The 25,954-nt window shown below is 41.3% G+C and overlaps 1 protein-coding gene across 1 annotated transcript in view; it reads right to left on the reverse strand.

Annotated features, from left to right (window-relative positions):
• Nucleotides 1-339: 339 nt before the first annotated feature.
• The window catches only part of Morc1 (MORC family CW-type zinc finger 1), a 167,369-nt gene continuing 141,754 nt past the window's right edge, over nt 340-25,954 (reverse strand). The window contains exons 21-27 of the mRNA XM_040750317.1: nt 16,608-16,677; nt 14,441-14,507; nt 11,258-11,407; nt 7,029-7,116; nt 5,216-5,269; nt 2,930-3,124; nt 340-808 (exon numbers count right to left, since the gene is read on the reverse strand). Of these exons, the coding sequence (XP_040606251.1) occupies nt 680-808; nt 2,930-3,124; nt 5,216-5,269; nt 7,029-7,116; nt 11,258-11,407; nt 14,441-14,507; nt 16,608-16,677 (753 nt within the window). The 3' untranslated portion in view covers nt 340-679. The remainder of the gene's footprint in view (nt 809-2,929; nt 3,125-5,215; nt 5,270-7,028; nt 7,117-11,257; nt 11,408-14,440; nt 14,508-16,607; nt 16,678-25,954) is intronic.

Below are 25,954 nucleotides of genomic sequence, written 5' to 3' on the forward strand. Positions count from 1 at the left end.
GTAATTGATAAAAACATACCAATGCAGAATTTTAGTAGGAAAACTGGCAGGAGCATGCCTCCTGGGAAGACTAAAGAAGTAGCTTAAGACACAAATCAGATGAAGGCACTATATCCCCCTCCCAGGTTCCAAACGTTGTAGCAGGTACACCATACAAGTTAAAACACAATTCCACAAAAGTGTTTAATGCTTCCTTGTGCTTTTTAAAGTTGTAGACACTTCTAATCAAACAAAACAACCAGTCAGTAAAATGTAAAACGATTCTGTACATACATACACATGTAAAAAATACAATTCTTACACATGTATAACATGTACATATTATACTTATAAGGGTTATCCTTTTATTCTACTTAGATAATGAAATTAACATAAATGCCATATCAAAATCCAACTAAAGCAAAAATTTAAACTTAAGTGACAATTTCTTTTTCTCTAGAGCTCAGAGGGAAACAAGAGAACTCTAGAAATGGCTTCTGATAGCATGAGAAGAGTTAGGAAATAACATGAGGGAAACCATGACTGGCAAATCAGTCCCTGTCTCAAAACACACAAAACTTTTCAGAGTTAGGCTAAATTTTACAATAGCAATAAGAAAGGCATTTTTCTAAAAGACTTTCCAATTTTCTTATCAGCAATTTTAAGAAGAAACTCCTTTTCTGACTTTTGAGACAACCTTTCACCATTCTGCATCTTTTGCTTGCCCTGACTCTAGAGTCCTTCCATTTAAAGTGGCTGGAAGATGATCTTCTTTAAGCAAAGCTTCTAAGTAGGCATCAACCTGCTGGAGGTCTCCCGCTGGACCGCCCTGGAAGAGAGAAACCACAGTCACTCCAGGGGGAGAAGCTCAGCTGTTACTCCTGTCATCCCGGCAGCCACCTGCAGTCATCCTGGTGATTCATGTAGCAACAGCCCTACATCACATCTGATTGATGCTCTTAACCTTTGCAAATGTTTTCTCTCATTTAATCTCATTTTTTGCCTACAAGTGGTTAAGGATTTGAATAATGTTTTCTTCTTCAGAGGAAGTTAGTATTTTTCTCTTTCAGGAATTGGCTCAAGTGGTGTTGACAGAAGCACAAATACAATTACTATAATGGGAAACTATTCAGCATTAATTATCTTTTTTGCTATTTAATGGTGTAGCTTTTTAAATCGCTTGTCAGATCACTGAAACTAAGGGGGATTTCTCTCCTGGCAGTATGCTAAAAATTAAGGAAGTATCTTCTGTGTCTCATTTTGTATTTGGTATAGAAGGAAATCCTGATAAAAGCTTAAAATGATGGTATCAGAGAAGAACTCCCACATCAGAATTTCATAACAGAGACCCACACAGTCTGGATTAAAATCCATGTTCACCCTACTCTGTTGTAATGCACAGTGAATTTCCCCAGTCCCTTCAAGGACAAAGTAATTCCCAGTCCTCTGGGTTCTCTATGGAGTCTCAGTTCCTGCCTTCTCATGGTTAAGAGAGACTTAACTCATGACCCATATCTAAAGCCAAAGTGCACAGACTCCTTAAACTCATTTCAGATTCCCCATTTATTTCTAGAACTCACAGAAAAACTTCACAACTTTCTACACTACATTTAAATTTTTGATATAGCCAAGATTTCTATGTGCTACATAGAAGCTGGACCTACAGACCTGGAGGGATGTGGGAAAGTGGCATGATACACTTGAAAGACCATGTTTTCATGAAAGCAATCACTATGAACAATCAATATGTGCCAATTAAAAGGAGAGAACCAATCCTTATTACTTCAATTCATCATAGAAGCATACAAACAAAACTGATAATTATTCACATTTATGATCCCTCTTGGGTTTTGTTTAACTTCTCCCTCTAGGATTAAGAGAATTAATCTTTATTTATGTGTGAAGATAAAACTGCACTCACTTTCAAAAAGTTGAAAATATTTAACTACTGGACACATGGTATTGAGAAGCTGATTGGCAGAATGGAGGATTACCTAGGAAACGGAGCTCTGGGCATGACTATGTTAAGTGAGGTGGGAAGACCCTCCCACTGTAAGTCTGGGGATGTAAGTGGATAACAGAACCTAAGCAGCACCGTGTAGTCACTGCTTTCAGCTCTTGACTGTGGATGCAACGTGATCAGCCTCAAGCTCCTTAACTTTCATGAAGCACTACATCCTGGCAAGGTACACCAAAGTACACTCTTCTCTCTCAAGTTCATTTCCTCAAAGTATTTTATCACAGCAAAAGAAAAAAGAAAGACAACCAGCAACTAACAGCACAGACAAAGACTCTGGGGTTTATTTGGAGAAAGAAGTACAGAAGAATCCAAACGTTGTAATCTGTGCCTTGAAAGCTAATTTACTTCTGATGTACATGGTTAGCCAGACCAGATTGCTGCTCAGACCTCAGTGGAGCAGCAGCCCTACCCCCTCACAGAAAAGGTCAGGTATTCTTCTGAAATTATTATTAGGAACTAACCAAATACCAGATTTCCAGGTTCCTAGGTTTCATGCCTGGAGAAGTGAGTTTTTATCAAAGGGCATATATTGATGGCCACACATCCTGTCCCCCATCTCTTTCCCTGCCTGGCCCAAGACTTATACTTTGAAGCACCACTTACCATCCCACTTGTTCAGAGAGATAGATGAGATCCCAACACAGCTATGTTGCATTGCCTAGCTCCTCTTTTCAGAGAACTCACCATACTGCTCTGTAGTAGTGTTAGGGTCTGAACTCTCCCCGGAGCCCTACTCTTGTGTTGTCTGTTGTCTGTCTGTCCCCAACAATCTGTCACGGTATCCCTCTTGAGCCCAGATCTCAGCCCTTCCATATTATGGTACCATAATTAGCAGCAGGGACTGCGCTAGGCAGTTGACCCACAGCACACTGTTAGCAGAGATATCCAGACACAGGCAAGGCTATCCCTACTCCTCACACTGTCACTCACCAGATGAAGCTTCTGCAGCAGCAATACCAGCTTTGCACGAAGGTCGTTGAGTCTCTCCTCAGCCTTTTCCCTCTTCAGTTCACACTGTCCCAGAAAAACTTCATTAAGTAGTCCTCTCCTGTTGGTCTCATAGATAAGGGACTGCATTTTTCTCTTGAGTCTTTTCTCATACTGAGGCATGTAGATAGTCTGGATCTGAGAATGTTTTTAAAGAACACTCAGAATACTTTTAATACACTATTATTTTCCCATAATACCACAAGGAAATTTCACATTCCAACCCTGCACACACTGGCTAAGAATCAACTCTGATACTTGAACTCTCAAGTAGGAGGGGGAAACAGCATTTGGACATAATTATCACAGAAAGAGCAAAGAGGCACAGCACAGTAAGTTTAACGACCTTGGCTTTGGAATCATGAAGAAAGCCCATAGAGGTAGAGCTTGTTCTCTCATCTCAGTATAAAGTCATCTCAGACACGGGTACCTCAGAGGCACTGACAGATAGATGACCAGTTGCATGGAGTGTCTTGATGATGATGTAGTGCTGAACTCATTTGTAGTGTCCAGAGCACAGAGGCTGCAGAATAAGAATTCTACTCTCATGCTCTTAAAGAAAAAAAAATCCTGATGTATTGAAGGGCTCCAAAGCCCCTCAAGGATTTAGGGTCTGGGTTGCTTTCCAAGGTGGCATGCTGCTCCTGCAGGTCCCTCGTCCATTTCAGGATAGTATTATCTACTTGTATCAACATTTCAAGAGGACCAGGGGAAATTTGGAGAAAACAGATACAGGGCAAAACCCATTTTGATGAACATTTAGGTATTTCTATCTTAAGATTTCTGTGTTCTAGTACTGGCTAGGCGACAAGGAACTATAAGGTAGTCTCCTTCACTGTCTAGGCCTATACCCCGAAACTTCACCACTCTCACTCACATAGATTAAAGTGAGCAGAGTTCCCCCACATCATCTGCAGCATGTATCTGCTAGTCACACTGATCTCATGACTTTTTCTTCTATAAAACCAAATGTTTAAAACCTTACCTGCCCATAGCTCTGCTTGATAAATATTTACTAGTAACTTCCTAAGTCAAGGCATTGAACTTAATTATTAGGATGCAAAGATGTATGAGGCAGACTTTGCCCTCAAGCAGGTTTCAGTTGGCAGCAGGTGGTAGTGCAATTATCCAGTAATTCTATCTTCTGTAAGGACTATCTCTGTGCCACCAGCTGGGGCGGGTGTTGTAGTGGAGAGGGTATGTGATTCTATTAAATTAAACAGCTCTATGCTTTGCCATAGCAGGAAAAAGGAATCAGCCTAGGTGTCCAATAATGGATGAGTAGATAATAAAATTATATGTTGATATACAACATATTACATAGCTGGAATGAAAAATGAAATTTACAGGAAAATAGAGGGGAACTAGTGAGCATTACACTGAGATGACTTGGGCTCAGAAAGACAAACACATGTTCTTTCTCATATGAATATCCAGGTGGGAACAAACAGGAAAGGGGCTATGGGAACAGAAAAAAAGGGGTGGAGAAAAGGATGAGATGGAGAAGACAATGGAGTGAAGTAGACATGGAAAATACTGGGGTGAAGGGGTATATGTACTGAGAGGTGAGGTGGGGCAGAACACGGTGAGAATCATCAACATGTATGAAACGTCCGTATGAAACTTGGTACACCATAAGCTACTTTAATCAACAAGTAAATTAAAGTCTCCACCTGTACCACGGTGACTCCGCTGATGTTGGTAATGTTCCCTCTGATTACCTGTGTTTTTCATCAACTCAGCTAAGTGGAGTCTCCCAGAATGCTCCATACTTACAAGCTGAAGCCATGTGTGTACTCATGTAGCATGTTGAAGAGATTTGTTAATTGTTATGTAAACCAACCTTAGACTTTTTTTTCTCAGAAGCTTAAACTGCCTGGGAGCTTGTTTGTTTTGTTGTGATTCCACGACAACTTCTGTTTTAATCTAGTGTTTCAAAGATTCGGAGAATATATTTATTAAAAACTGAGAATTTTATTTCTTGTTCAAACTGAAGTCCTACTCTGGTGCTCCATAAGCTCTAGCTGTGGGAACATTTGCCTTTTCAAACCCAAAAGGATGTCACTTTGTGACATCTCATATACTGCACATTAATCTAAGTCTCGATAAGGACGGGAAAATTTGATTTCTCTCCAAACCTAACATTTGAAAACGTGTATTATTTCCTCTTTGGAACACAGGGTCATTTAGATTTCAGGATATACATGGCTGCATGGAAGAGAAGCTTACCTTGTTGAGACATGTTTTGAGCTTTTTGTTTGTAGACTCTGGGCATTGCTCCAACTGTTTTCATAAGCAATAACGGAAAAGGACATTAACTTTACATAGTGATCTGTTTGGAACATGGTTAGAACATTGTCGTTTCCAGTATAGAAAAGCATCCAAGCTTGGAACCAGCCAACACTGGTCCTAGGGATGTTTTAAGCCTGGACTAATTAAGTTGAGTCACTAAACTAGACCTAACTGACTTTATCATTTTCTTTAAGAACTAAGGCAGCCTACAAAAATAATAAACACAGGATTATTTAGCAATCTACAGATGAAACAAATCAAGGTTAAGAAAAATGAAAGGACAAAGGCTATGTGAAGAAGGTATGTTTTGGATGGAAACAGACTGGGAGTTGGTGGTATATTGGGCAGGATGACAAGAGATTATATGATGTCACCTGGAAATGGCATTTAGCAGAGACTGAAACAGGGACCAGGAAGAAGCCCTCAAACATGGTAGCATCCAGAATTCAAACAGAAAATAGTTACTGCAACAGTGATGGGGTTGTGGGGGAAGAAAGCAAAGAAGTAAGAGATGTATGGCCATGGAGACTAACAAAGGAAACCCTTCAGGGAGGAAGGAGAAAGCTGGGTCGAAGGCCTCTGGGAAGTCAGGCACAAAATAACTACTGCATTTGTCAACCCAGAGACCACCGGAGACCTCGACAGGAAGGAACTCAATTAAGTCATTCAGTGGAGGTCCATGAGAGAGGCTGAGGTGAGAGAAGAAGGGGAAGAAACAGAAGCAATGATTACAGATTAGAACATTAAAGATGTCACTTGGAATCAACTGGGTACATGACACCTCTGTCCTATTAGTAATGTGCTCTTTTTGTTGAGAGCCTTCCCTTGTGCATATGTCAATTCTACAATCAATACCAACCATGGTGGTAGAGAAGAGCATCTCAGACTCCTCTTACAGCCTGGACCAGGGATTCCTCACTCACCATCACCTTCACAGGTAGGATACTAAGCTCCACTGGATTTGGACCAGGGCCTTCATGAGTTTCACCCTCTGTATCTGAAGTAGCTGTCCCATGTTTGCTTTCCCATCTTACAAGGTACTGTCACTGTCACCAAGGGGAACTTTGGTGAATGCATTGTCTTCATCATTCCCCATGGTGTTTAGAAAGAGTGGAACTCTGAGAACCTAACAAGGCTGATCTATGCAATCCTAAACTCAGAATCTCAGTACAAGGGGATGAGGTAAGAAACTATCGTGGGCGAGAGACGGGTTGGTTTGAATGAGAATGGCCACCTTAGGTTCATGGTTGGTCCATGGTAGAACTATTTGGGAAGTATTAGGAGGTGAATCCTTGTTGGTGGACTTGGGCTCCAGACTCAGTTAGATCTCTCTGCCTTGTGCTTGTGGATCAGAATGGACGCTGTCAGCTACCTCTCTGACATCATACCTACCTGCCTGCTGCCATGCTCTCCACCATGATGGTCACAGACTCATCCTCTGAACTGTACCCACAAATGAACTCTTTCTTCTGTGATCTGCCTACCCATGATGTCTTATCACAGAAATAGAAAGGTAACCAAGGCAAGAGGGAAGTTATTCCAAAAAAACCAGTCTCAGTCTGTAAGATTGTCTCTGCCTTACTTGGCCTGTAATCACAATGACTTCTCACATACCTGGTATGGGACCTCTGCCTCCGTCCATTGAAAGCTTCCCTAAGTTCTCTTCTGTGTGAGACTCTAGGCTTTTCTCCACTGAAGACTGAATTCAGGCTATTCTGTCATTCACTCAGTTCCAAAATAGGCAGCTTACCTCAGGACTTGTTATGAGTTCTTCCAGAGATGTGCACTCAGATTCGGATGACAGGTGAAACTCAGGAATGAAATAAAGAAGAATCTCTCTAGGAAGATGATCATAACAGAAACAGAAGTATACCCGGCACAGAGAAGTAGCACCTGCCCATCAGAACATGGTATGTCTCTTAGCAAAGACAGATGTTAGTTCCTAACAAATATTTTGTTTTCACCATTGACATCAAAGTGCTCTTCAGAAAACTGACTGGGTTAGGAACTCTGGTGTGGTTCTATAAGGGCAACAGCAGAGAGTGAGCTTCCCGTGATGGACACGCTCTGAGTCTTGGCTGTGTCAACACTATCTCCTTGATTGTGGTTCTGTTCTGCAGTTTTTAAAGACATTGTCATTAAGATACATCAAGCAAAGGGCATACTTTTATTTTCATATTATTTCTTTAAACCAGACATTTTATTTTATTGTGTATTTCAAAATTAAAAGTTCATTAAAGGAATAAAGAGAAAGGAAAACCAAAAGAGAAAAAAGAGAATAGGAAGGGAGGTGAAGCAATAGAAAAGACTAGAAAAAAGGGGAAAAGGAAAGAAGGGGCTGGGTAGAGGCTTTAGTGGGTAAAAGAGAATTATGGGAACTGGTGTTTTGACCCCCTGCACCCACATAACTGCCAGGTGGACAAGGTGGCCCACCTTAATTCCAATGTTCCAGAAGCATCATATACCCATGTGTACACACACACACACACACACACACCTCCCCCACACAAATACATGCTCACTACATAAACATGCAAACACATATACAAAAGCACACATACCACAGATACATTCCTGCTGACAGGGGGTGGGGGAAGGAGACAGGAGAAACTGAGAGACAGAGACAGAAACAGGAGAAATACTTTAAAAGATAAAAGGATTCACAGTACCTAGAAATCTGCATCTAACCATTCCAGAAAAGTCCTGCACCCATGTGAATATTCTTTTCTATAGACAATTCAGCATTGAAAACCTCCTGGAGGAAAATAACTACCACAGGGTTACTGACTCTATTGACCTCCCACCAAGAATAAAGGTGCTTAACTACCCAAAGCAATTCCCTTCATTAGAGCCTGCAGGGCTAGTCTTAAAATTCACAGATGGGCCCAATGTGGTGGCATAGCCTTTAATCCTAACACTTGGGAAACTGAGGCAGGGAGACAAAGAGTTCAAGAGCATCTTGAGCTGCATAATGAAACCATGTCTCCAAGAACAACAAACAAGAAATCACAAATGGATGCTAGTCTTTCCAGACAGTGGGGTCCCCTCATCTGAAGGTATTTCGTTTTCCTGGAATGCATCAGGTTTTTCTGGGATTAACTACTCATGATAGGAATTTCATTCCTAGGAGAACATGGAATGTAGAATGTCTGCCGGCCTCTGAAAGGTTTTCTTTCTGATGTGTTCCCTGTGTTCAACCTTGTGTGCCATTCTAAAGCAAGTTGCTGCTAAATAGCTCCTCTGTTGGGAATTCTGTCCTTTAAAACTGACTCAAGAGAAATACAGATGATGCTGCAATCTTCAGTCTCCAAATATGTACACCTAAACCTCATTTTTCTGCAAAATTAATTCAACCCCCAAAGTCAAACACTAAAAGAGGATATAACAAGAATTCATACATGTAAGTCTGATTATAACTATTTAACTGTTCCTACAACTTCCTGCAGTTATTGGCGTAGGTCCCTTTCTCCTACATACTCTTTAGGGACAACTTTTGTTCCAAGGTCTATCACTTTTAGCCTCGCTTAGCCTCTCCAATTTCAGGTTTTCTTTACTGCGTACACAACCAGCCACCTCTAAAGGAGGCAGGGCTGGAAACACCCTAGGGATCAGTGCTCATTAAGATGACTTTGTTCTCTAGGCAGATGGTTTCTGGGAATGCTTAGTATTCCATTGTTGCTTAACAGCAGAAGGGGATGCGCTTTAAAGTTTTGGTGCACTCAATCAAAATGTCCCCTTTGATCACATGTAACTCATTAAAATCAACAGTACCAGTCAGTGTTACACTTCCACGAAGAAAAAAAGACTAGCCAAGGGAAAAATAAGAAAGATGATGAATTTATAAAGAATGTTTAAAAAGAAAATTAAATGACAATACATCCAAACTCTGGTACAACACACTGAGTTACAGTGTAGTATGCCGATAAAGATGTCCACCTACCCATGGTCTTAATTCATAATAATTCTTGGGTGGATATCTCAAATATTATAGAGGCACAAAGGTGATAATTATTACTATCAAGAAAGTCTGATTCACTTTCAGCAATGGCCCTATCACTAATTATGTGCTCCTACCCACAAACTTAAAATCATCTTCATATATTTATTCAGATATATACAAGTATACACATATATATCAATATATATAAGTGTAATTGATTGCATACTACAAAAGTCCAAGTAGCCAGTGGATACTCCCGAATCTTAATATCCATAAACAAACCAGGCTAAATCTATGGCCATCTATTCATAAGGCTAAGAACAAAAAAGAAATAATTCTCTGGAAAGAATGAAGAACTATTGAATAACCCCATTTTTTCAGACATTCTGCTGACAGGCATGACAGTAAGATACTGACATCCATCCATCCATCCATCCAACTCACTCCACTAGTGGCCTTTTCTATCTTACATGTACACAGCTGAGTGTATCTTATTTGTCTCCTTTCTGGATGACAACTCAGGCACAGTGTGTGCTTAGCATGAGCTATGAGGGTAGTGCTAAGACTTTACTGCCCTATCAACTACTTGTCTCATTACACAGAACCAAGTACCCTTCAATCCTCTGGGGCAGGACTGATGTTAGGCCTGACTCCTGAAGGAAAGCTTGTATAGCTTCCACATCCAAGAAGACAAAGTCCTTCATCCCCCCAGTGCTGCCACAGGGACTCTGCACATCAGTATATTTGAGTCTATAGTGGCTTTTGCCTCCTTTCCCACACAGGACAGCACCTGGGTTTTAATGGGGGCTGTGGCTAGCTTTTCTTTCTTCTCCTTTCCTTCATCCTTTCCTACTCTGGAAACTCTCCTCTTCAAGGGGATTCATTCAGTCTCTAAGAAAATTAAAGCCTTAAGGGGCAAATGACTCCCGGCAGGATATGTTGCTAGATTTTTCTTTGCCCTGCCAGGTCCCACTGCCACTTTAGCCCCAAATAAACACACAGACGCTATATTAATCATTAAACTGTTGGTCAAAGAATAGGGCTTCTTATTGGCTAGCTCTGTTTTATTATTAACCTATAACTACTAATCCATGTATTTCTACACGGCCTTATCTTACCAGAGAACACCTGGTGCAGCCTATCCTCCTGGTCCCTCCATGGCGTCTCCTTCTGCCTACCTTTCTCAGAATTGTCCTCATCTCCTAGTCCCACCTATTTTCCTGTTCTATTTTCTATTAGCCAAACAGTGTTTTATTCATCAACTAATAAGAGAAACATATATACAGAAGGATATTCCCCCATAAAGAATAGGTTTTGAGTTTTTCCTGGCTCAAAACTCCACACCTCACTCAACAAATCTTTGAATCCAGCAAAATCAATGGTGCCCACTGAGTGAGTGGGTCTCCTCCTCCTTGCCCTCCCCTCCCCTATGTCAGCTCTCTCTGACAGCACAAATCTGAATACAGTCTTCTATGGTATTGATGGTAAAGCCCTCTCCTGTTATCAGTTCCTGTTCAGAAAGACCCAGAATCCCCAATCCTTCCCATTCTCTCCTTAGGAACTGAGCTTAAGACACCTACATTCCTCAAGTGACCATATCTACAAATGTTAACATTCAACTGACCAAAAAGTGAACCAGTTTTCTTCAAGTTCCTTATCAAAAAAAAAACACATAAAAATAGACTTTTAAAGGCCATGAGAATGCCACGCTTGTCTTTGTGAGTAGAAAAGAAATTATGAAATTCAGTAAAACTTCTTTATTACATTCAAAGGAAGAATACCATACAAATGTACAGCCATCATACTGCTGCGCCACATACAAATAGGCAGTTAGTGACCACAAGCATCTTTCAAGGGACTATTAACCTGTGGTATATCTAATTGAAAATAGCGGGAAAGATCATAAAATTATTCCACTGAATGTATTTTTTAAAAAAATCTCCAATTGATAGAAAATCAAAATAAAGCACAACAGCATTGGTCACTGCTTACTTCAAACATCCAACAAAGTATGTGGAAAAACTAGCAATTACTCTTACTTTAAATTAGACATTAGTTTTCTGGCTGTTTCCTTGGCAGGTGTACTTTGAGAAGGCATCGGAGAAGAAGACAACTGATGATCACCATTCTCGGAGCTGACTTTGTGTCCAGAGTGTGGACTGAAATCTTCCATTTGCATCCTGGGCAAGCTGGTGTTTACAAGGTAAAGAATAACCGCATTAGATCACACCCATTTCAGAAACAGTCGTATGCAGCACACGAAATGTCAATACACAACAAACAATAGCACAGGCATCCGTGTCACACTCAGGTTTTCACGTGTGTAATTACATAAAAGTCTTATAGTGATAATCATTTATTTTCATTCATTGCTTCAAGGTTTTAAGATAGCATCAATTAACAAAATTGGTGATAGTTCATTAATTATTTAGGACAGTTTTGAGGCAGTGTCTTATGTAGCCCAGGTCTGCCTTGAACTCATGATGTAGCTGAGATCGCCTTGAACTCTTATCTTCTTGCCACTTCCCAAGTACTTGGGATTATAGGTAAATACTACCACACCAATATCACCTTGGTCAGTAATAGTTTATTCTTGAAGACATATACCACTCAACTCTTTTCTGCAGGAAGAGATATAAAGTTCTAGTTTACACTTACAAAGATACATACCAACAAAACTTAGAAGGGTAAGGGTCATAGGTGGTGAGAAAAATACCTAGTGAAGATCTGGGGGAAGAATGTTCTAGGGGAAGAGTAATGACCCTGGTGTATCTATCAGTCAGTGTGGGCACACATAAAGAGTGCAGTATTACAGAAGACCAAAGCTTTGGGTGTGGCTGGAACCTAACAGTACATGACACCACAGGTGGTAGAATGAGGAGGTGAAGATGGACGGACATGAGATGGGCACAAAGGGCAGATGAGACAGTTTTATTTTCAAGTAGCAAGAAACATATCTTAATCCCTTCACAACAATGTTTAAATTCAAACCTCAGCTTTGGAGAGTTTTATGTGATTACATTGGGAAGGTCTGTAAAAACCGGGTAATAGTTTATATAATAAGGAATGTGCCTCTACCGTCAGCTGTTCTTTGGCATTACTTCAGCTGACCATTTTAAGATGAAGACATTATATAAACGAATACTTAATCATCTGTTAAACAATATGTACACAATGCCTGAATGCTCATTAATTATAGCCTCCCTTATATGGAAATTTTGTTAAGGATTTTTTAAAAAGCATTTTAAAATCACTGGATATTCTCTCTGGTATCAGGAGTGAGGGTAAAATATTTTAGGCCAGCCAGGCAGTGGTGGCATACGCTTTTAATCCCAGCACTCAGGAGACTGATCTCTGTGAGTTCGAGACCAGCCTAGCCTACAGAGTGAGTTCCAGGACAGCCAAAGCTGCACAGAGAAACCCTATCTCAGGGGGAAAAATTTAGGCCAGGGTCCAGGAGAGTATTTCTTCTGTCAACTGTTACAGTACTGGAGACATTGCTCAGTGGTACAGCACCCACCTAGCATTTATAAGCACTATGGAAAACAACTAATAACTGGGTCTATCTCACATTAGTATACTGAGGATTTAATGAAATGTATAACTAGTTTAGTTCAACACTGAGTATTAAGTGATAAGCAAACAGTACCTAATAATTATTGTTATTGTGATCATCTTTATCATCAGTATTACCAGTACTAGATTTGAGCAACTTTTTCTGTTAAGGTTGTTTTAGTTGGATTATAGTTTTAACATTCATTTTATACTAAGTCAACAGTGTTTTTTAGTCTGGTTGGTGGGTTTTTTTTTCTGTTTTGAGATAAGGTTTCTCTGTGTATCCCTGGTTGTTAACCACCCAGCCTGGGTCAACAGTATTAATGAGCTTCAAGAACTAAGTCATACAGATACACACTACACACACACACACACACACACACACACACACCTATGTACATACTAGTATCTGAGACTATCTTAAGTTTTAACTCACATTTTAACAATTCTGTATTAAAGTCATCCATGAAAAGGCCTGGAAACAGCACTAGTGGAAAACTGTATCATTTATTCAAATAAACAGAGTGCCCACTACAGATAGGCATCTTCCTGGCTACTGGAGACACAGGGATAAAAAGGCAGACTTTATTTTTATGGAGTTGGGTTTATTTATATGGAAAAGAGAAGAAACAAGCTGGATGAGAAATGGTAAAGTGTTTAGCAACGAACCTTGGACGCTGAAGGGACTGTCATATCACCTGGTCATTGCAGCAGGGGCTGTGGATACCCACATCTGCCTAGGAGAGCCAGGGAGGCCCCAAGGAGGAGAACATTGATCTAAGACCCAGCTATACTGGGAGGGCAGGGCGGATGGTACTCAGACTGGGCAGAGGGCATACAAGTATCCAATTACAGGAAGTTTGTGTGGACACCGAGGGAAGGATGTCTAAATTTTAAGTCATTTAGAACCCCTGGGGGATGAAGCAGAGGCTAAAAGGAAGAGCACTGTAAAGGCAGTTTGTGTCACGGAGACATTTCAAAGCCACATTCAAAGCAACAGAGCTGTGGAAGGCTTCTAAGTAGCCCGGCAGAGCTGGACATGCACACTGGAGTGACGTCAGAAGAAAACTCTGTTGTCTCCCTTGCCTTTAATTCAAAGGGCTGCAAAGAGTGCAGGACATGGAATCAGCAAAACAACCCAGATGCCTCAGGGAAGCTGAGGTGAGTGCAGAAAGCCTAAGTCCCTGTTTTCTTGAAAGCAGCCTTTAACCCCACTCCATATATCAATAGCATCTAGTTGATGTTCCGAATGGCAGAATTCTCACCTCAAGAAAATTCTAGAACTAGAGGATTATAATAATTACCAGTATGTTTGGCAACAAGTTAATGAGCTACACAGGAAAACATTAGTCCCATGACATCACACCTTGCATGTGTGTGACTCTCACTTCACTGGTGACAGTACAGTAATTTGGTTATCTATTGTGAACAGGAAGTGAAGCCTGCTCCCTTTCATTATTCCCAAAGCCTCACAAAAGAAATGAAAAGCTTTGCAGAAAAAAAGAATTTTTTTTATCCTTTCAGCTCTCTATTGTAAAATTTGGTGTCATTCTTAATTGCCTTTGTTGCTATTATTTTCTTTCTTCTTTTAGTTACACATTGATAATTACTTTTTTCAGCTGTATAATTACACTCACTTGGAATCCGTATGATAATAGTATACACACCTTTCCCAGTTACGTGCTGAAGAGATTCCTTTCATTACCAAAGTTTCATCACACAACTCTTGCTTTTCTTCAAAAGAACACAGACAAAAATCACTCTGATGAGCACACAATAAACTGTACCAAAAAAAAAGCTAGCTCATTACCTATCTGTATAGATTTTGGATATATATTAAACATCTATTTGTAAATTAAGCCAATTTTAAGGCAATGTATAACACATTCTTAAGGTAATTTGTCATCATTTTAATGAAATATATATTGGTGTATATAATAATCTAAGAGCGTCTGCAGCCTTCTTTTCTGTAATTTTTTACTATGCTTGTTACAAGTGTCTAAATACCTGATACAGTCTGCTCAAACTCCATACTCACTCCACCTTCCCCTAAGATGACCCACTGTCTTTCCTCTCACAATGATGGCTCTGGATGAAAACTCAACCTCCAGGAGGGGGCTGAACTTCACAGCAGGAAGAAGCCTGCAGTTTCTAGAAGATCTGCCCTCTCAGGGAACCTCAGACTTATAGTTCGAGAGAGATCAGTGGCTTGTTTGGACTCCACAATTTCTGGATGGAATTGAAGCCTATGGACTAGTCTAACATCTAGCTCTGTATTTCTTTGTAGTGACCCTTCTGATACTTTAGCTTCAAAGAATTTACCACTGTCATGTTTTATTGCTACTAGAGGCACAGAGAATAAGAGAGCAACAGGGGAAGGTTTACAGGGTGGGGAATGCTGAGAACGCAGCAAGTTCCCTCAAGGAAAACTCAAAAGAAATGATTGACAGATTCTGTAAGTGCATGGTTGGCAGTCCTAGCATGGCTTGCTGACTCAGATTCAAAGTAAAACAATTTAACAACAGTCAATCGGCCCATAATTATAATCATTGGAAATACTTCACAGTTCATTCTTGCCAAACCTAGAATGAGTATTTGAAGTTAAATATGAATTTTAAGATCAAAATTATATTAGTAATTTTTCCACCACAAATTGAAACCATACTTGATGACAAAGTAGTAGCTGGAAATATCTATGAAAAACTGGCATTAAAATTTAAATGTTGGCTTGAAAATTAAGAGATTATTACCCAAAAAGTCCTGATTGTAGACTTAAAAATCATCCTAATTAAGATGAAAAAGAAAAGCTATGATTTCTTAGGGCCTCGCTGCTGATTTTAAAGGGGAAGTTGTGAATAAATAGGTGATAAGATTACCTAGGCAACAGAGAATTGGGCCTAGGGGGTGGAGAGGCAACTGAGGAAACTGACCACAAAATGATGGCGTGGATGAACAAAAAAAAAAATGCAAGGAATGACAAAGTCAAGTACATAAACTGATGGTCGCCAAGGAAACTACGAAAGCTTTGAAATTTAGAATGAGGACAATTGCTGAGTGTTGTGTTGCACATCTTTAATCCCACCCCTCAGAGGCAAATAGATCTCTGTAAATCTGAGGCTCCTCTGGTTTCAAAGTTCATTCCAGGCTAGCCAGGAGAGTCTGTCTCAAACAAACAAACAAAAACCAAATGAAACAACAAAAAATAAGGACAATGGCCATGACAAAGTAGAGAGAGAGAGTGTGTGTGTGTGTGTAGTTTCGACCCAATGATGGGCTCTTCAAATAAATAATGCACAATGGCAGCCTTATATAAAGTGCCTGGCTACTAAGAAATATGAGGTTTTCCCTGGGGAAAACTACCACTGGAGACTACTGCCGCCTTGAGCATTGTTAGGTGAGAACTTTCTGCTGTAAGTTAAAATCTGATCTGAAATACACATCCCCCACACAACAAACAAACAATGAATAGATTTATGGGGAAGGGGTCTCAGAACTAGAAGACTGAAATTGGGAAACCATTACACAATTTTAAAGCAGATTTTGAAAATTACAGATCTTACGTCAATCCTTGGCAAAATTCCAAAGAGAACTTAGTGTGGCCTGGCTCAAACCTGTGGGAGTTGAGGCAGCGTGGCATTGCAGGGCACACTGTTCCCAGCCAGAAGGTGTCTCTCTGCTCTGTCAAAAACAATTTCTCTTTCCATCCCTTCCCCTTCTTCTAGAACAAGTTTATTCAAATCCAAACCGCTGAAAGCCTTCTGGTCTCTGTCCAGGCAGTCAAAGATGGTCACACTGGAAACAGTATCACCCTTCCAGCCATCTACTTCCTCTTACCTGTCTTTGGGAGAGGTACTTCTGCTCTTTCTTGTTTCAATGAGACCTTGGTGCTGGTTTTATCCCAAACCTGAAAAAACAAAGTAATTCATTTAAAAACGCAAACACATAGGACATAGCAAAGGTTTGAAAAGCAGCACCCGTGTCTGGGAAGGGAGATCATGATGATACCAGCACCAAGCTATGCACGAGTTTCTGGGGTAGCGAATGGTCACTGGAAACAACTACACTGGTGTGCCCTTCCAGAATGAATGTCTTTGCAATGGCACGTTTTCCATTGTTTCTATAGGGTGTTTTCTAAATGTCCTATTTATTCCCAAAATTGATCTTGTACATGGCAGTAACAGTGTCTCCAGCAAATGAGTCAAGTACTTGATTTACCAGGAATGAATGGGAAACTGAGACAGAGTAGGAGCTCAACGTCAGTGCAGGAAAACCTAGGGGAGTCTGATGGCGGGGTGGGGCCCACCTTTAATTCTAGTATGCTGGAGGCAGATCTCTATGCAGGGCATATGTGTGTGTGTGGGGGGGTACATTCCTTAAATTTGTAAACCGCAGCCATCATCACACTGGGTATTCTCCAGGATCCCCTTTTACAGGACTTGGTGGAATCAAAAGTAAATTTAATTTCCAGAAAATAGTGCCATAGATGAGATGAGGGGCAGGGGAAGGGAGAAATAAATATGAATATGGCCTTCAAGGAAAGAAAACCTCACAATGATGCCTATATGTATGCTGTCAACCTTGTCAAGGTAGAAAAGCAAGCAGTTAAGAATTAATGACTTAAAAAAATGAGAAAGTTGAAATAAGGCAAAGTTCCTCTTTGTCCCCTGTTGAGATATACACTGAGACACTTGTTGGGAGGCATGGGGACAGTTTGTTCTCTGAAGCGTCTTCACAGTGAAAGCTTCTATTTTTGTTGTTGTTGTTGTTTGTTTTTTGAGACAGGATTTCTCGTGTAACTGCTCTCTAGCTCTCCAGGATCTAGCCCTGTAGATCAGACTGGCCTCGAACTCACAGACATCCATCTGACTCTGCCTCCTGAGTGCTGGGTCTAAAGGCGCATGCCACCACCACCTGGCATAGTAAGAGTTTCCTTTGTGCTCCTTACCCATACACACCTGCTAACCAGACAGGGTGAGGACAGGTTAACAAGCCGTTTTCTCCCACTTCCAGGAAACAAATGTGAAGTTGCGAAAACACTTTGGAAACCGCACTGTCTGGAAGCAGGTTAAATGGGCACACCTGTAGCCTAGCAACTGAGTAACTGCAGCTGTCCATCACTGCCCTTTCATATTTCATTCAAACAGAAATAAGAGCCTTCAGGTAGAGGCAAACAGCTACTATGGTCCATTTAAAATTCATTTGTGCTTATACTGTAAGTATCCGAATTCTCCAGGAAAAAAAAAGAAAGAAAAGAAATGCACATTTCTGAAGTTTGTTTTGTGAAAATCTTAAAAGTGACTTCCAGGTGCCCTGCTCAGAGCCTCCTGAAGCCTGGGGACTGGACACCGGGGAACCTGTCCAGGCAGAACAGGCCATCCAGAGTCTGCCAACGTCACAGTGCTAGTCTCGTTCCACCCGCTGGAAGAAAAGAGCAATCAGAGTATTGGACCTGCTTGCACCCACTGGAAGAGAACTGTGGACCCGTACCCACCAGGAGAGGGAGAGACCCCACCAGCACCCACTGGAAGAAGGGATGAGAAGACAATAATATAAGAACACATTCAACAACAGAAAGAGCAATATGATGTCACCAGAGTCTAGGGACTCCGCACTAGTAAGACCTGAACATCCCAACACAGATGAAGCAGAACACAATGACCCTAAAAACCCTCAAAGGGGAAATGAGAAAATCCCTTAAAGAAATGTAAGAATAAAACAAATATTGAAGAAATGGAGGAAAAAGACAAACCAAAAATTTCAAGAAATAAACAAATCTCTTAAAGAAGATAGGGAAAGCCAAGAAAAAGCAACCAAACAAGTGAAGGAAACAATTTAAAAAGTGCAAGGCTGAAAGCTGAAATAGAGACAATAAAACATACACACACATGCACACACACACACACACACACACACACACACACACAGTCTGAGGGAATGATGGAAATAGAAAAGCTGGTTAAAGGACCAGGAGCTACAGATGCAAGCATAACCAACAGCACTGAAGATACATTAGGAGAAACAGATTCTCGAACAAAGAAAAGCTTAAGTCCAACAAATCCCTAACACAAAATATCCAGGAGATATGGGACACTGTGAAAAGGTCAAATCTAAGAATAATAGTTATAGAAGAAGGTGAAGAAAACTGAAAAAGAAAAACCACATGATCATTTCACTAGACACTGAAAAAGCCTTTGACAAAATCCAACAGCCCTTCCTGATAAAGGTCTTGGAGAGATCCAGGGTAACAGGAACATACCTAAACATAATAAAGGCAATATACAGCAAACTGACAGCCAACATCAAACTAAATGAAGAGAAACTCAACACAACTCCTCCAAAATCAGGAACAAGACAAGGCTATCCACCCTCTCCATATCTCTTCAGTATTGTATTTGAAGTTCTAGCTAGAGCAATAAGACAACAAAGGAGATCAAGGGAATACAAATTGGAAAGGAAGAAGTCAAACTTTTACTGTTTGCATATGATACAATAGTTTACATAAGTGACCCGGAAAAACTCGACCAGGGAATTCCTACAGCTGATAAACACCTTCAGAAAAGTAGCAGGATATAATACTAACTAAAAATCAGTAGACGTACTATATACAGACTATATACAGGACAGTTTATGCTGGAGAGGATGTGGAGAAAGGGGAACACTCCTCCACTGCTGGTGGGAGTGCAAACTCATACAGCCACTTTGTAAATCTGTGTGGAGATTCCTCAGGAATTTGGGATTAGTCTACCTCAAGATCCAGCAATTCCACTCTTAGGCATATACCTAAAGGTTGCACATTCATACAACAAGGACATCTGTTCAACTATGTTCTTAGCAGCATTATTTGTAATAGCCAGAACCTGGAAGCAACCTAGATGCCCCTCAACTAAAGGATGAATAAAGAAAATATGGTGCATTTACACAATGGAGTATTACTCAGCCGAGAAAAACAATGGAATCTTGAAATTCCTAGGTAAATGGATGCAGCTAGAAGAAACCACTCTGAGTGAAGTAACCAGTCACAAAAAGACAGGCATGGTATGTACTCACTCATGTATGGATATTAGACATGGAGCAAAGGATTACCAGCCTACAATCCACAGCTCCAGAGAAGCTAGGAAATAAGGAGGACTCAAAGAGAGACATACATGGTCCTCCAGAGAAGGGGAAAGGGACAAGATCTCCTGAGCAAATTGGAAGTACAGGAAGAGGGGAGACAGAGTTAGGAAAAAGGGAAGGGTAGAAGAGGAGGGGCAAGGAAGAGGAGGGACCAGGAAGATTGAGTTGGGGGAAGAATAGAGGAGAGCAAGAAAAGAGATACCTTAATACAGGGAACCATTATAAGTTTAAAGAGAAATCTGGCTCTAGGGAAATGTCCAAACATATACCAGGATGACCCCAACTAAGAATCTAAGCAATAGGTGAGAGGCTATCTTAAATACCCTTCCCCTATGAAACTGATGACTATCTTATATGACAGCATAGAGCCTTAATCCAGTAGCTGATGGAAACAGAAGCAGAGACCCACAGCTAAGCACTGACCCAGATTCCTGGAATCCAGTTGTAGAGAGGGAGGAGTGATGAGCAAAGGGGTCAAGACCATGCTGAAGAAACCCACATAAACAGCTGACCTGAACAAGGGGGAGCTCATGGAGCCCAGACTGACAGCTTGGAAATCAGCATAGGACAGAACCAGGCCTCCTGCACGTGGATTCAGTTAGGAGGCCTGGGCAGTCTAAGGGGCCCCTGGTAATGGAACCTAGAGTAGGAATGGACATCGGGAACTCATTCCCCATAGAGGGATACTCTCTCAGCCTAGATACATGGGTGAGGGCCTAGGCCCTTCCCCAAATGATGTGACAGACTTTGATAATCCCCCATAGAAGGCCTTACCCTTTCTATAAAGCAGATGAGGGATGGGATGGGGGCCAGTGGGGGACATGGGAGAATGGGAGGGAGAGGTAACTGGGATTGATATATAAAATACGGTTGTTTCTAATTTAAATAAAAAGGGAAAAAAACAAATGAAAAAAATTAAAAAGTGACTTACAGATAAATGTTTTTGTATTTCTGCCATCGCATTATAGTATTTGTTTTCTCTGATGGGTAAAGAAAAGCTATGTGATATTAGAGCATCTCTTTTCGGTCTAGATAGCTTTTGATCAGGTTACAAGTAGCATAGTGACTATAAGACAAGCTTAGGAGAATTTTGTATGCCTTTAGTTACCAGTGCTTTATTCTGATGTGTGATGATCCTGTTCACATGTATTGATTGACAAAGACCTTGTCCAACGGAAGCATCCAATCTGAACCAAACTGGCACTATTCCCAGCAAAGAACACTTCCTGTTAGTGTTCTTAACACAGACTCATAAAGTGGTTATTGTTTTCATCCTGTTACTCATTCTGCTAGGAGCGCAGCATTGTTAGGGCTGTCTCCATTAGACAGCCATGTGCCCAGACATATGTTCAGACACTCATTTTATATATATGTGTTTGTTTACTTATTTTGGTTTCTTGAAACAGAATTTCTCTGTGGAACTTACTCTGCATAGTTCAGACTGGCCTTGAACTCAGAGATCCTAAGTATTAGAACAAAAGGCATATGCCACCATGCCTGGTTTATTTTCCTACATCTACTGCTGACCTCTCAAAACCCACCTTAAGGGGAGGCAGCCTGTGTACATGAATATAAAAGCTTGCTTTAATTTATTTGACCGTGATGATTTGAGTCAGTGATCTTTCTCTTTGAATCTTTGGTATTAACCTTTCAGGCCCAGGTTCCCAATGCAACTGAGACTTATGTTTAACAATAATAGCCCCTAACAAAAGAATTCCAAGTGATAAACCCAGTCATCAAATGCCAGCTGCCCAAATGGTTGAACAGAACCTGAAACTGCTTAAAAGAAACGAAAAGCTTCTATTAGACCCTTTGCTTCTTTGTTGAGTTTCTGTCTGGTATTCCTGTCTAGTGGTGAGAGTGGTGTGTTGAAATCTCCCACTATAAGTGTGTGGGGCTTCATATGTGATTTAAGTTTTAGTAATGTTTCTTTTACAAATGAGGATGCCTTTGTATTTGGGGCATAGATGTTCAGGATAGACACTTTATCTTGGTGGATTTCGCCTGTGATGAGTATGTAATGACTTCCTTCATCTCTTTTGATTGATTTTATTTTAAAGTCTATTTGTTAGATATTAGGATTGCTACCCCTGCTTGTTTCTTGGGTCCATTTGATTGGAAAATTTTTCCCAAACTTTAACTGAGCCTTGGGCAGTGGATCAGTACTTATCCCGAGTATACACATGGACTTTGGACTCCCATCCAACAATGTGAGGTGCACTCTCACCCTGAACTCTTGGGGGAGGGTCTAGGCCCTGCCCTGGATGAAATGACAGACTATGGACACCCGCAAGAAGGGCCTCACCCTCCCTGGGGAAATGAGGGGATATTGGGGGGATTGGGGAGAGGGCACAGGAAGAGGGGAGGGAAATGGAGAGGGACCTGGAACTGACTTGTGAAGCAACCTTGTTTCTAATCTAAATTTAAACTTAAAAATAAATAATAAAAAAGAAATAGCCAGAGAGTATTTGATGTTGTTGTTCCATGTAGGTAGATAGGTTGCAGAAAAAGAAGAAAAAAAGATATATTAAAAAAAAAAAGAAAGAAACGGAAAAAAAAAAACCAAGTCTGCAGCATATTGATAATGGAGGAATTTACCAGGGGCCAGACTTTCTTGAGACTCCAAAACAAAGTCTGAAAGTTTGTGCTTTGTTCTGCTTCAACAAGCAGAGGTAGAAGAAAAGAAAAGAAGAGAAAGGAAAAGAAAAGCAGCAGAGTGGATTAAGTGGGAGGATAGGAAAATATCCCTGGAGTAAAAACACTCTAGCAGCTGCTAAGAACGGGCATCTTCCTCTCCAGTTGGGGTCAACCTGCGGTAGGCAACTGATATCCCAAAATGTATTTTTCCTTAGGTTTGGCCACCTTTCTTTCCTCTTCAATAAGCCACCTAAAAGAGCCCAGTTAGTTTAAGAGTGGTCAGGCACGCCTTTCCAGCACGTCACTTGGCAGAGGCAGGAGAATCCAGATGAGTTCTGGTCTAAGGCTACATACATAGATAGGGCCTGTCTCAAAAAACAAAAAGAAACAACAAACTAGAAAAAGTGTGTGTGTGGGGGGGAGCAGGGGACTAAAAGAACAAAAAGCCAAATTAATAGTTAAAAGTAGAAAATAGAAAAAGGAGATGTATTCAATGTGGATGTGGCCACATTATGAAGGAGCACAAAGAGATCTGGTGACACCCCACGTCCATGTCAGTGGAGCTGATGTAAGGGTAGGCTTTAAGACAAGGCAGGAAATGTGTGTAACTGTCTAGCAAGTCCCCGCCTGCCACTGTCTCAGCTCCCAGTCTTTGCTTCGAGGCAATCTGACAAATTTTCAATCTTTGTCCAAGAAGCTCCCCCAGGGGACCACCTAGGGCTTCAGTCACTTCCTCTCCCTGCAGGAGATTTCTCGGGAAATTCAAATTTTCTGGAGTCCGTTCTTTCTGCTGGCCTAGAAGGAAGCATGAGTCTCTCCAGAAGGCATTTACTCCTGCCAGGCGGGCCAGTGACGGTATGGGCTGCTCACTTTGTAAAGTCTCTATGTCAAAAGACAACAGGCCAGGACTAAGTTGGAGGGGAACAAGGGAATGACAGCACAGGCTGTGCAGCTGTGAGCTAGGAAACTCAGGAACTGGACGGCATCATTTTATCTGGTTTCTTTCTTTCTCTTCCTGTGTGCCTTTGCCCCCAGTGGGTACATATAATTGTCCAGGAGTTGAAACAGGCACCGGACTAGTAAACGCCCTTCTGCCAAATTCAAAAGGCCGTTTTTCCTCTTCATAGTCGATTTTTTTTTTATATAGGTCCCGCCCCTTCACACATTCATTTTACCACTGAAGCTGAGTTCCTAATGTGGATCAAGCCCTGCTGTGTGCTACGAAGCTCAAAGTCCTGCCTTTTGGAGCCCATTTTCTACTGTATGGGGAAGATCCTTAATAGACAAAAGAGTCAAATACTCAACATCAGGTGATACAAACTCTGGGAAGAAAAGTAGCAGGTGAGAAGGAAGAATACAGGACGCTATATAATCTGACCCCGTTGACCCATGTTCCCTGCCCCTTTCCCTCCATTTCTCTTTTGTGGTCATTTTCCCACCAATATACCAGCCACCCTCTACTCTCAAGGGCCTTTGGCTTGCTGCCTCTGGGGACCTGTTAGTCCCTCCCACATATGCCTTTTTTTTTTCTAGCATCCACCCACTGCCACCATCCTTGACCACCTACCTAAATTTGCAGCGCATATTGACACACGCAGCAAACGTGCCTATCCCGTCCCTACCTCCATTTTCTCCTGAGCACTAAACATCACCTACAGTGCAACATATTTACTTATCCATCTTATGTACCTTCAGATCCCCGCCCCCACATAATAGGTCCAAAGGGAACCCCAATTCCCCCAAAGCCGTGAGTAATCCCAAAATGACATCTCAACTCTGCTCAAGCTAGACTACGGAAGAACTGCTGGCAAAAAGCTCTCCCACAGAACTACTCAGGAAACTGGGAAGTGAGCTTTCTGTCTGCCAAAAGGAGGCCCTCCCTTACTTTCCCACCCCTACAGATTCCCTATTCACATGTATCTGCTTTGTCTGTCAAAGTCCACGCTACCATTCTGGCCCTTCTCAACTCCTGCTCTATCCTAAACTCTCAGGCTGGTTCAGTTCACAGGCTTCTCTCCTCCCCCAGACTCTCTTTGTGCTCTCTTTAGGATTCTTCTGGTCCTGCCTTCCCACCACCCCAAGATAGCATTGGCAGTTTGGAATAAACCTCTCCTTTTCCATCCTCAGAGTGGTCAATCCAGCGGTTTCTTTACTGTGATGTCCCCTAACATCACAGAATTTCACCTTCACAAGGCAAGGAGTGACTATTGTCACAGAACTGTGTTCTCTGCTGGATCTCCATTATCTAGGTCAATAACTAACAATACACAAAACATTGAAAGGACCTGTGTGCTGTGACAGCGGTGATAGGGACAGTGTGTGAAATAAAGTTCAAGAATTAGAATCCGAAAAGGAGAGCTTGGGTTTACACTATATCTTTTTACCTTTATTTTCTTTCATGGAGCTTACATTATTTTTGTTTCATTAGTATTTATTAGAGTGTTAGAAGACAGGGAAGGGACTGAGTAGAGATGCTGAGAACTCCAAAGATGCTAGCTCAGGTCATCTAGGGCTCTGGGGCCCCAGCAAAGATACTGAATTTTGTCTAAGAATGAGGAGCTATTTGAATCTAAGTCAGGACAGGAGAAAAGCTTAACATGACTTACACTTCAGATGGGACACTCAAGAGTTTCAGACTGTGGATGCCAAGAGGAATATTGAGATTGTTAATGAGGCTTCTGTGGCTGGTGTTGGCCAGAGTAGTCACTGTGAAGGCAGCAAAATAGCAACTACACAAAAGTCTGACTCCACAGGACTGGCAGTGTGCTAAAGCAGGGTCTGAAAGGCGAGACGCTGAGGAAGAGTGCAGACATCTTCCAACTGTCACTGCATGGCGATGTCACTTATGGAGTTCAAGAAACATGAACATTCTCTCAGAATTCGTTCCTCTTTCCAATCCTGAAAGTTCTATGTCTCAACTCTCTCTGGGAAAGTTATTCACTTACTCTACCCTCAGCCTCTCAAACTGCAGAGGGATAAGCTATTGAAAGTTCTATGTCTCAACTCTCTCTGGGAAAGTTATTCACTTACTCTACCCTCAGCCTCTCAAACTGCAGAGGGATAAGCTACTGTATCTAATGTGAACAGTGGCTTGATCAGCACCACCACTGCTCACCTTTCACGTTTGCTTTAGACATTTCCAACATGTCAGGTCCAAAGGAAACTCTGACTCCCAAACCCCAAAAGGCATGGAGTCTCTAACTTCCCAACCCCTCTCAAAGTGATTCTGAGCTAACAGGTCATAGTTCTCTCTTCTGTAGAAAGCATTTCTATTATAACCTAAGGCTCTGCCAGGAATTCCCTAGAAGAATCACAGAAAGTCCTGCTTTCACAACTCTGCCCACATGGAGGTTCCATCACCAATGACCTCTCCCTTTTCCTTTCTTAAAATTTGTATCCATCTTAAAAGACAAACATAGGCCTTGCTT

This window comes from Mesocricetus auratus, unplaced genomic scaffold, assembly GCF_017639785.1.
Source record: "Mesocricetus auratus isolate SY011 unplaced genomic scaffold, BCM_Maur_2.0 Super-Scaffold_100008, whole genome shotgun sequence".
NCBI classification, from domain to species: Eukaryota; Metazoa; Chordata; class Mammalia; order Rodentia; family Cricetidae; genus Mesocricetus; species Mesocricetus auratus.